Genomic DNA, 12,077 nt, shown 5'->3' on the forward strand with positions numbered 1-12,077 from the left:
CACCTCCTCCCCCTCCACCACCCCCACCTCCAGCACCACCTGCTTCTGGAGGGCCATTTCTGGTAAGGCCACTTTTTTCATTTTAATAGGTTCAACAAGATAAGTTTAGCCAAGCTAGTGCTCCAGCAGCAGTCAGAGCCTGAAATATTTAGGGGATAGCATTTGAGGAAAGAAGGTAGAGCTGTAGTTCTGTTGACTTATTTAAGGGAGGGGGGAGTGTGTGTGTAGCTTGTTCTATTGACTTTTTGCCCTTTTCTCATTTAAGGGGGGTGTGCTTCCCAGATCCAGGAGAGCTCATTTTTATATTGGTAATGCAGAGGTAGAGAAAGTATGTTTTTCCTTTCATTTATTTTGTTTGCATTGGCCTTGCTGTGTTTAATTTTCAGGTACTTTTCTTTCTGGGTCATCCCAGCTTCCTGGGGATACAACGTGATATACTTTTCTATGTTAATGTGAACGGTTAAAGCCTGTCCCAGATTGCCCAGTTGCGTGTCATCAAGTAGAACACGTGCCCTTGACAGCACATCTGCAGTGAGTGGGTGATGCTTGGCTAGATTTTCAGAGTGTTGTTATATTTTGGTACCTTCAGAAGTAATTATTGCATCCATGGTGATGCATCTTTGAGTGCTTTCTTGTATGTTGCAGTCACTTGTTCATGATCTGCTTTAGCCTTGAAGCTATGACCATTTTGAAAAGAATGAAGTCTTGTATATCCATTTGCAAGTGCCAGAATCTCTCTCGATTTACTCATACATGTCTCTGCTACTTTTGTAGTTCTTGCAGCGTACATTAGTCTATTATCTCAGTAGCAATACAGTTCCCAAGTCTCTTGGAAATAGAGGTTGACTCCTTTTATACTTCTGAGAATTGCCTCAATGATTCTGATATAAATATAAGCTTCAAATTTTGGAATGTCTGTTTTCTGCTTTGGCATCCAGGCCCATTTTGTTCTTGTGTGAAAGAGTCTGTCTTTTATTTGATAATGTTCCAACTTTATCTTCACCTAAAGAAAAATTACAGTGTACCTTCCCTACTTCAAGTTTTAAGGAGAGCTCTTGCATCAGTTTCACACGGTGATCAGGTTTATGCTGGCGATAAAGAACAAACCAGCCGTACCGCACTTAATTTGCCCCAAAAGCTTGATATCTTATTTATGTTGGTGCAACTGTGTATATAGAGGAGGTAAAGCTCATTTGTTTTGATAGTACTTTTATATTTCTGTTACCATTTCTATTCTTCAACAGCAAACTCAGCAGCTGTAGCAACAGCTGGACAATTTTAGCAGTTCTAGCAGGTGTAAGACAGATGCCAGGCTCTAGAAAATATCTTCCTAGCAAAGAGTCTATTGTAGCGAGTTGTTATGGATTCCCCAATTAACATCATTAACCATGTTAACTCCCTGCAGCTGGGGATCCAACTTTGACTTCGCATTTCATATCAGCATTTTGCTTTTGTAGACCTGGCTAGACAATAAGAAGGCTTAATGAAGGCTTCCTCTGTGATTCAGCTTGGAAATATTTCTTTCACTGTTGCAGAATCATATGCTTACTGCTTTATTCAAATTCCACTTTAAATAAACATTTTTACTTAGTTAAATCTGTACTTAATCCACTTTGGAGTTAAGGTTATTGTTTTTCATTGGATGGGAAGACGTAAGCAATTTGTGGTAACAGAACACATTTCTGGGTTAAAAAAAACTCTGTCTGGAAACAGGGTCTGCTCTGACTGCAGCTACTTTCTGAATGTTCCCAAGTTCCATGAATTTGCTGGCAATCAGGTTCAAAACTTAATGTTTTCAGGTGTCAAACAGGACTCTGAAGCATTGACGTGTTTCCTTGAACTCATTGGATAGAGCAGCATTCCATAATGATTACACTTCATTTTGGAGCTTATGTCACTGTTTCTGCCACCTTTCCCCTTTTGCACCACCCTGGTGAGAAACATTTCTGACTGCATTTTAAAAAAGGACCAGCTCCCAGTTAAAGAGCTGAGGGTATTGCCTCTTTCTGTTGGAGGCTGAATGGTAGGTTATTTTGATGCTCCCTAATGTTCTAGGAAAATACCTTTAGAGATGCCTCCAACTAGCCTAAAGCAGTCAGCTGGTATAGCTTGTGTGGAGACCAGCCCTTGGAAAGAATGCAGTTGTACTAACCCCATGTATTTATCTTTGTACATGAAACTACTCAGCTGTCTTGTTCCCTTTCCCTACAGGAAGTTGGCAGGCTAACTTTCAAAATAAGAGGAAATTGATATAATTGATATGGGGAAAATGATTAATCTGAAAGGGTCTCACATATGGAGTGGGAACTTACATAAGTGTTTCATTCTAAAAATTGTACCAGGATAATTAAACAACAAGTGAATTGTTCGTGTATAGGTATGCTTTGGCTGCCACCTTTATTGTCAGCTAATTCAGCTAAACCAGCAGAGAATAAGGCTGTTCACCTAATCAAATGAAATGGCATTTGTCGTAGAATCAATGAGGACAAGATGAGGCTAGAAAAGGAAATGGGCTTTGCTGCAAGGAGAGTTAACATGAATGGACTGAATGCAAGAGAAAAGAATAACAGCAAGGGAAAGAAGAAACAGAGACAGAGGAGAATAAAGATGTAACTATACTTTTGGAAGAAAACTGTGTAAATTAAATGCTGAATGCAGCAGGGTTGTGGGGTTCAGTTTTTGGTAGTAGAGGAGGTAAAAAGCTCAGAAGAAAGTATGCTTACAAAAATCCACTGTGTTCTTCCTCTTTTTTTTTCTGTCTGTCTGGCATTTGAGAGACTGCTGAGACATTACTCACACCCTAAGATTATCAGCCTACATGCCACACTTGCCCTGTCATTTGTCTGACATGGTCAAGGGGCCCTTACAAATGCAGTACAGCTAAAATAATCATGCTTCACCAATTTTATTAAATGTCACCAAAACTTTCTAGGGGATGTTAAGTTAGCCTAGCCACTTCCAAGAGAAGTGGTGCTGGCTCCTACCCTGGGGGTCTTAAAGAGGAGGCTGGATGAACACCTCGCCAGGGTTGTTTGACCCCAGTACTCTTTCCTGCCCATGGCAGGGGGTCGGACTTGATGATCTGCTCAGGTCCCTTCCGACCCTACCAACTATGAAACTGAAACTTCAGCTGTCAACAATATACCCTGCCTGGGGTAGGAGGAATAATTGTTACATTACCTGCTGTTCTCTGTGTTTATCAACATCTAAGATTAGTTTGTACTTTTCCACAATATAGATATTAATATAAGCCAGAATATTCAAAGTTTTTCCGTCTTTCGCTTTCTCCACACCCTGAGCTGTTGTTTGTGCTTGAGTCCCTTGCAATTTTAACTACGCTCTTGAAATACAAGAAAGCTAGATTGGTTATGCTGTTTTTAAACCTTTTGAGCTTGAAGACATTCTTTTATGAATGCTTTAGTTATTGTTGGGTTCTGCTTACTTCATAGCTTAGATTGTTATATTGCCCTTTCCTGTAATTTTATCGGGGCAAAATGTCACAGATAATAATGAAATGGTATGGAGATGGTATTCAAGGCATGCTAAGAACCACCTGTGCCTAACAGCTGAAACACTAATGGTTGCTTGAGTGTGAAGAAACAAATTTAAAGTGGATTTTCAAGGAGGAAGGAGAGGGCATGTGCAGCAGCAGATGTAGGTGGTTGAGTCAAAATGTAAATATAACTAATTGAATTAATTGAGCAAGACTGCAAATGCCTCATTTGAAGTGGCACAAGATAAAACTTAGAAGAGAGAGTAACAAGAAAGAGAAAGTGCTGGTATCTAGTTTCAAGTGCAGCCTTAAAAATCTCAGATATGGGCTCCTTCTTATAGAAAAGAGGTCATGGGTCATTTGTCCTATGGTGCCTCCGTTTTCTTGGAACAGATGCATCATGTAAACTTTCCAGTCAGCAGCATCTTTCTGTTTTTCTATTAAGGACACTTGTTCCTCCCTCCTGCCTCTAAGCTCCACACACCTTGGAGTGTGTCCTTTTAATTTGGTTGGGGAAAGGTTGTCATGTCAAAAACAGACCAGAACTGGAAAGGACTATAAAATGTGTGATTGTTAAACTCCCAAGAGAGGAACAAGATTAAGTATTTGGCTTTAATAATCCACTATATGTGTGTAAATTTGAATGGCAGTTGTTTCACTGTCCTGCTGCAACTGTCTATAGGCATGACTTTCTGATATTATATTCAATCGGCATCTATTAAAATATCAGTATTTTAAGAAGTATGGTATATGTTCTAGGCCTGCTGGAGGTTCTTATTCACAGCTGATGTTTGTTTAGTGATTCATACATTTCTGGAGTTTAAGCAAGTATTTCTAATCTTCTGAATCAATGTTGTTCCATATAATGAAGTCTCAGGATGGAAATGAACTGAAAAGTCACAGTGGTCTAATAATCAAAGCTAATAGAATTACCCCAAGAGACTACTTGGCCCATTATCATGTTAAAACCATTGTAAAAATTGTTCTTGCCCTAGAAATGCCTTTAGTTCGTGAAACGTAATCTTTGAAATAATGCTAAGTGAAAACTATCACATGGATTGATCGTATCTGTTCCTTATTCTTCCTAAATAAATTAAGGAAATATTTCAAGAGTTGGGGAACATATGCCAGTCTATTGATTTTGTTTAGTTTATATTGTACCCTTACTTTCTACTTTGCAATAAAAAAATACCTCACAAGAACAAGTCCTCTCTATATAACACTGTGATTAATACATAATTTACACTGAAATTAGAATTTCCAGCATTAAGGAAACACCAACTGTTGCCTGTAGCAAGGATTTTTTTCCTTCTCTTTCTGTGTTGCTGTGTTTTATCAGCATAAACCTTGTTACGCCTATTGAAGAAAATCAAGAAAGCTACATTTTTCTGAAGTACATGAATTTTTTGTGCTCATACTTTTGATTTGTTTAGAAAATAAACTGGATATGTAAAATAGCTTAGCTGAATAGCATGGTTACTTACTGGATTATGAATATCTTTGAACATCTTAAAATCACTTGCACTCTTCATTTTAAGATCTGTGCATTTCAGTGGTGGTATCCAATTCAGTCCAATCAGATGTAGAGTTCTAAGATTATAGGAGATTGGACCAGTATCAAATTTTTTGCCCCATACCACTCTTTTCTCTCTCAACTTCCCTAGCAAAAGAAAGTTAATTCTGGTTTTAGGTGGTTGTATATTTTTTTGATTTTATACTTGGTAATACTGGAATTGTCTGAAGTGAGACTGAAAGATAAGAAAACAAGCAGAAAAAGAAGTATTCTTCTTTCACCTGCAGAGATGGTTTTGGACACTTACTATGGTAACTTACCTGACCACAGAGGGTTCTTTGGTGATGGGCAGGACTCCTTTTCCCAATTTTGATGACCCCGGAACTGTTGCTGTGCTTCCATATCTCCTTCGACTGAGGTAGGGGAGGAAATTATGGATGGAATCAAACCTGTGTCTCCCATAAGGCAGTGACAGAACATTAATACTAAGAGGATCAGATTTCGTTAGAGGCATTTGTTTCTTGCGTTCTAATTCTTTTGAAGACTGATCTCTCTCTCTGACAATCTCTCTCTCTCTGGATATGAGAGAGAGAGAGAGAGAGAGATCAGTCTCATGTATCTTGATATGAGAGAGAGTCTTGCAGTATCTGGTGGTTTTCTTAAAACCCCAGGTTTTAAGATAATCATGTAAAGCTTTAGCTCTCACTTAAAATTTTACAAAAATGATTCTTTTTTCCTCTCTGCAACAACAAGAAATAGACAAGTCTGCTCTAATAGCTATGAAACCAGAGCGCAGGTCTTATTTGGGCATATAATCATGAGATTTTATTTGATCTCATTATTTTTGGGTGTAACTCATGGTTTGAATTCTTAGAGTTGACAATACTGCATCCTTGTCTTTTGAGTGTCCCTGTGAATTACCTGTTAGAGGACTAGATTCTGACTGTAGAGTTTGTGCCCTCCTCTGTCTTTGCTATGCTGTATAAAATTGGTGATCAGACTCTTACTTTCAAGTATGGGTGTAGACATGAAGGTTTTTTAAGAAGGAAAAAGATTGGTATTGATCTGATCTTAATATTTTGGGCTTTGCAAAGAAAATGGTATAAAGTTATCTTGGTTTTTTTCTCCCGTCTCTTTTAGCATGGATCTAAAATCCTAAATTTATTCTTGAGGTCCCAATGTGTCTTGTTTAAGGTAATGTCTGAAACTTATTCTGTGGACTGTGTCTTGAGTATGCAGTCCATTGCTCAGTCTGAAATGCTGTAATTAGGGTTGATCCTGTCTGGAGGGATGTTGTCATACAAGCTGCAACTACTCGTAATTAGGGACCTGCTTAGATTTTGGAGAGAGAGCATTTTTCACAGCCCACTCACAATACTCAGAGCCGATTTTACAGGCATTTTGTGTCCTGCCCCTCAGTGCTGACTGGTGGAGAGGACCCAAGGGGGGAGGAGGGATGAGGGGGCAGCTGCCATCTTGATTGGTTGCTGCCATTTGTGCCACCCCACCCCTTGGCACTGACTGGCGGAAAGGCCCTGGTGGAGGGAGGAGGGGCAAGGGGGCAGCTGCCTTCTTTGCTGCCCTTCATGATGCCTTACCAGCTGGCGCCTTCCTCCCTGGCAGTGAGGACCGCTGGCTCCCATTGAGGAGCCAGCATTTTATTTTTATTAAGTTGTTTTATTTTGTTGATTTCACAGATTTTGTGGACAATCCTGGATTTTGCAGTTCCCACAAAATCTGCAAAACCATGTTTAGTTAGGTCCCTACTCATAATTAAGACTGCTTGTGGATATCCAAATGATTTTTTTTAACAGCAGGAAATTCTGTGGCAAAATGTTTCACAATGGTAGTCTCATATGAACTGTTACAGGATTTTTCTACAAGCAGCTGTAATCTGCTGTGTACCTTTCTGTATTTGTAGCTTTGAAAAGAGGAGAAGGAATGAATACGAAGACAAAACTAGTAAAAGATAGGGTTACTCAATTTATTTTTGTCTGGATTGTTACAAGGACATGCATCTGTATGCTCTGTACGTGATAATACTCTAAAATGCCTTTTGTTAACTAGGATCATACTGACTTTATGAGCAGGAAGTATGGTTCATGTAAGCAGCAAGTTTTTGAAAGGCTGTTTTCATAAGGTCTTCTGGGCTAAACATCTGACTAGATTAGAAAACATTCTGGATCAGATGCTTCTCTTATTGTAGCATGACATTTTTCACCCATGTGGTTTCATATAACATTTATGTCTGTACCCCACTGAGGGTATGCCTTCGTAGCTGTCCATAGTAATATAGCATAAAGATACCTGAGCTAGTTGTGAGCAGAAGAGCTTGGCTGCCAGAAAAAGCCTACCGGTGGCAACATGAAGCTGCATTCATACTAATTCACCTTCTGATTTGTCAGGTATTAGCTACTGTGAAATACTGTTAAGGCCTTGTGTGATTTGTATACATGCAAAATTTGTGGGAGTTCCATCAGTTAATTAGTACTTTATTTTTAGCCTTTCAGTTAAAAAAAAAAGAAAAAACAAATGAACAAACAAACAACCCCCCCCCCACCATAAGGTTTGTTAGGTTTATGCATATTGTTAAAATATGTCACTTTATAAAAATGTAGAATTTGTTGCTGTTATCTGATCTTAGAATCATAGAATATAAGGGTTGGAAGGAACCACAGGAGGTCATCTAGTTCAACCCCCTCAAAGCAGGGCCAGCCCCAACTAGATCATCTCAGCCAAGACTGTCTAGCCTGCTCTTAAAACCTCCAAGGATGGAGAGTCCACAACTTCTCTGAGTAATCTGTTCCAGTGCTTTACAACCCTCCTAGTGAGAGTTTTTCCTAATATCTAACCTAAACTTCTCTTGCTGCAACTTGAGAGCATTGTTTCTTGTTCTGTCATCTGCCACCACTGAGAACAGTCTAGCTCCATCCTCTTTCGAACACTCATTCAGGTAGATGAAGGCTGCTATTAAGTCCCCTCTGTCTCCTCTTCTGTAGACTAAATAAGCTCAGTTCCCTCAGTCTTTCCTCATAAATCATGTTCCCCAGCCTCCTCACCATTTTTGTCGCCCTCCACTGGACTCTCTCCAATTTGTCCACATCCTTTCTGTAGCGGGGGGCCCGAAACTGAACACAGTACTTCAGATGTGGCCTCGCCAGTGCCAAGTAGAGGGGAAGAATCACTTCCCGTGATCTGCTGGCAACGCTCCTACTACTGCAGCTCAGTATGCTGTCAGCCTTCTTGGCAACAAGGGCAGACTGCTGGCTCATATTCAGCTTATTGTCCACTGTAACCCCCAGGTACTTTTCTGCAGAGCTGCTGCTTGTCCAGTCAATCTCCAACCTATACTGGTGCATAGGATAGTTCTGTCATAAGTGCAGGACTTTGCACTTCTCCTTATTGAACCTCATGAAATTTCTTTTGGTTCAATCCTCCAATTTCTGTAGGTCTTAAGCTGACAAATGTTGCTTGGATGCTTAAGGACAATTCAAATACATGATGAATGTTTGTATAAGTATCCAGCTAGGGTAAACTATTCAGTGTGTCTTGGAGCAAGCCTAAATTAAATTCTCTTTGACCTTCCATTTGCATTATGATATTATTTACTGTGCTGTTGGTATAGCACCTAGGAACCTGTTATTCTGGGCAAAAGATAAACACAGGATTGGTGTTGTCAGCTCTCTTGATTTGTATTTAGAGTCATATCGTACAATATTTGAAATATTTTCTTAAAAGCCTCAGCTTCTAGAGGAGGGGTTTTCAACCTTTTTAAATAAGTGTACCCCCAGCAGCTGGATGCAGAGTGGGGGGCCGGAGGGGGGGCGTGCGGTTAGACAGAGCAGTGATAGTGTGGGGTGGCAGCTGCTGCCTCGTGCAAGCTTCCCCACCCCCTCCATGTCCAGCTGGCCAGGCAGCACCTGTGGGACCCACAAAGATGTGTCACTGCCTTTGCCCCACCCCAGCCCTGCTCCTGGGAGGTGGCAACATAGGGTGGTGAGTGGCAGTGTTCTGTCCCCCTGTCCTAGAGGGTTGTAGGTTGTAGCTGCATTGGTCTAAGGACTCTGAACCTCTCTGCCATGCATTTGCATTTTCACAGACCTTCATTTTGCATACAGGCTTCCGTTCAACCCAGGAGAGCACACAAAGAAACAACAGACTCTCTCTGTGCCTGAAGAAGGGTGTTTGTAACCTGCAAAGACCAATTTTTCCAACTATTTAGTTGGTCTAATAAAATATATCACCACAGGCAGCAGAAGGCCGGGACTAATGGGGCTTATCCCTTCCAAATGCAAGGCAGTGGGTAGGGCCACAGGGCAGCCTAGGTGCAGGCTCCGGGTGGCTGCAGCTGGGGGGCAGAGATAAGACAGAGGTAGGCACTCGCAGCCCGGTATGTGAATCACTGCCCAGCACAGCAGGTGAGTCTCAGTCTCTGAAGGGGAAAGAGGGGGGCAGATATAGGCTCCCACAGTGAGGTTGGGAGTGGGGCAGATGCAGGGGCTGGGGTGAATGGAGCACTGGGGCAAGTGGTGGGATGGTTGGAGCATGGGTGACTCATGCAGGGATGCGGGGGAGCTCCTGCTGCTGCGTGCACCCTAGGGGAGGCGGGGGGGGCAATGTGCCCCCCTGATTAGTATGCAGTGTGGATATGGGCTGCTACTGCAGGCTGGGGCTCTGTGCCCCACTGCCTTTGCTGCTGCTGTGAGAGCTGTGTGGCGCCTTGTGCCTGCTGCTGCCGGGTGGGCAGGGGACACAGTACAGGCCGCGGGTGGCACGCAAATGGCGTTGCATGGCTCCCAAGGCAGCAGCAGCAGGGTGGAGAGCTCAGCAGGCAGTGGCAGCCTGCCTCCATCCTGCACTCAAATCTGGGGGGCACATGCCCCCCCATGCCTCCCCCAGGTCACATGCGGTGGCAGGAGCCCCCTGGTGCCCCTGGACAAGCTGCTTGGGGTCCCACGACCCATCCCTGCCCCAGCCCCACTCCCTCCCTCACTATGGGGGCCTCCATCTGCCCCTTCCCCTCCACAGACTTATCTCTTGGGAGGGGGAGGGTGTGCGCATGCATGTTCAGTCCCCCAATAATATTTTCTCCTTTCATCTGTGGATATCACATTTACCTAAATAACTTTGGCAGCTCCTACAATCATTTTTGTTTCATGAAAATCTTAGCTTTCACCAAAAAAAAAAAAAAATCTCTAGCTCTCATGGGGGTAGAGGAGACCTTGAAAATGTGAGCTCCATAAGCTGAGAAACTAGAAGCTAGTTTTAAAGCTCATGAGATTTAAAAAAAAAAATCAATATTGTGACCTTAAGATTTCACTCATTTTTTTTTTAGACACTTGAGGTTAGCAGTGCTCCCGAATTTCATGTCATCACCATCATGATGCCCTATGTTGCTACTTGTGTGAAGTATGGACCTTTATACAGAATTGTTCAAACCCAAACATTTAGGTACTCAGACTTAATAGAAACTTGGCACCTGCTTGTATTTATAGGCATGAAAATGGACTTAGATGCCTTAATCTAAGTTGGAAAACAGAACAAATAATTCTATTTGTTGCCAGGCTGACCAAAACTGTAAATGAGATGTACATATTACTAGGGCTATGCGAACCTTGTTTCACTGATTTGATTCGGCCTGACTTGGCAGCCAAATCTCTGAATCTGAATTGAATTAAGAGACCCATTAATCTCTCTGATTTGATTTGGAGAGATTAAATGATTCGGCCATAGACACAGCTTTATATAATTTTTCTGCATACCTCAAGGTACCAGGTGTGGCTTATGAGCGCTGCGATGGTGGAGTGGGTGGAGTGTCTCACAGAAGTGTGGGGGAGCCCCCCGCATGCTCTGCGGCAGACATGGAAATGGACCAGGAGTACTTCCAGTCCACTTTTGGGTCCACCGCAGAGTACGAGGGGGGGTGTCCCTCCCCTCCCCATTGGCTCAGCAACTGGTACCTCCTGGGTCTGGAGGGGTACCCAAGGTCACCCATGTGCTCGGCAGTGGACCTGGAAGTGGATTGGAAGTACACCCAGGGTCCCCTGCGCTCCTGTGGGATGCTCCATCTGCCCCACCATCTCACTGTTCACGAGCCATGCCTGGTACCTCAAGGTATGTAGAAAAAATATATAAACCTGTATCTGTGGCCAAATTGCTGATTGTGTGAATCAGAATCGAATCTTCAGATTAAGATTCGGCCGAATCAGATTGGGACAGTGATCCAAATCAGTGAATCAAATCACTGTTCTCTGAATCGGGCCAAATCTGAATCGCTTTGCACACCTCTACATATTACCATTTGACTGTGCAGTGCCAGTGTAACAGAGGGAGGATTTCCTTGGTGGGAGGGGGTAGTAGTGAAGCAAATGGTGGATTAAAGCAGCAAATGGAAAAGCCTCTTTCTACATTGTTATTTTTCAATGCTCTACCATTGATACTAGTGCATCTCTAAGAGTGATAATAGTGCTAGTGTGGGCAGTGCATCCCACATCCTGCATGCCTGTATGGATTTAACCACTTTGTTGTCTAGTGATCACCTCTGCTCAGGGTTGAAAAAGAAGTTAACCTGCTGATAGCTCTTGCACTGGTGGGAATTTTAGGAATAAGTCTAGCATTGACTCTGTTTATGAGATGCATGTTGCCTGACGTTTTAAATCTGGGAGAATCAGATTACAGAGTTTTCTGCATGATTAATACTTAGATCATAGTTAATAATTATTTGCTGGGCAGAGATAGAATTGCAGAACTGTAGCTCTGTCACTGTTTTGGAGCAAGAGGAAAGTAAGTTGCCAGGAACTATTGGCATGTGTCCTCACGTAGGTCCCATCTGAAAGACCATTTCTTTTTGTTTGATGTTAGTTCCTTGCAGAGCTGGTGCTTAACTCTCTGAAGGAACATGTGATTGTTGTGTTTATACAGGTAAACTAAATGATGAGGATTAATTACTTTCCAGCGGTGTTATAGAACAGAAATGTAAGAGGTGCCACTGATCTGTTCCTGCCCTTGACTGGATAGGTGGAATCCCACCGATCATAGAATCATAGAAGTAGGGTCGGAAGAGACCTTGTA

The 12,077-nt window shown here is 42.3% G+C and overlaps 1 protein-coding gene across 1 annotated transcript in view; it reads left to right on the top strand.

Moving 5' to 3' along the window:
* Window positions 1-2: 2 nt before the first annotated feature.
* WIPF3 (WAS/WASL interacting protein family member 3) overlaps window positions 3-12,077 on the top strand; it is a gene marked incomplete at its 5' end in the record, with an annotated part of 53,730 nt that continues 41,655 nt past the window's right edge. The window contains one exon of the mRNA XM_019508550.1: window positions 3-62. Within this exon, the coding sequence (XP_019364095.1) occupies window positions 3-62 (60 nt within the window). The remainder of the gene's footprint in view (window positions 63-12,077) is intronic.

Source organism: Gavialis gangeticus, unplaced genomic scaffold, assembly GCF_001723915.1.
Source record: "Gavialis gangeticus isolate Ggan-Ray unplaced genomic scaffold, GavGan_comp1, whole genome shotgun sequence".
Classification (NCBI taxonomy): domain Eukaryota; kingdom Metazoa; phylum Chordata; order Crocodylia; family Gavialidae; genus Gavialis; species Gavialis gangeticus.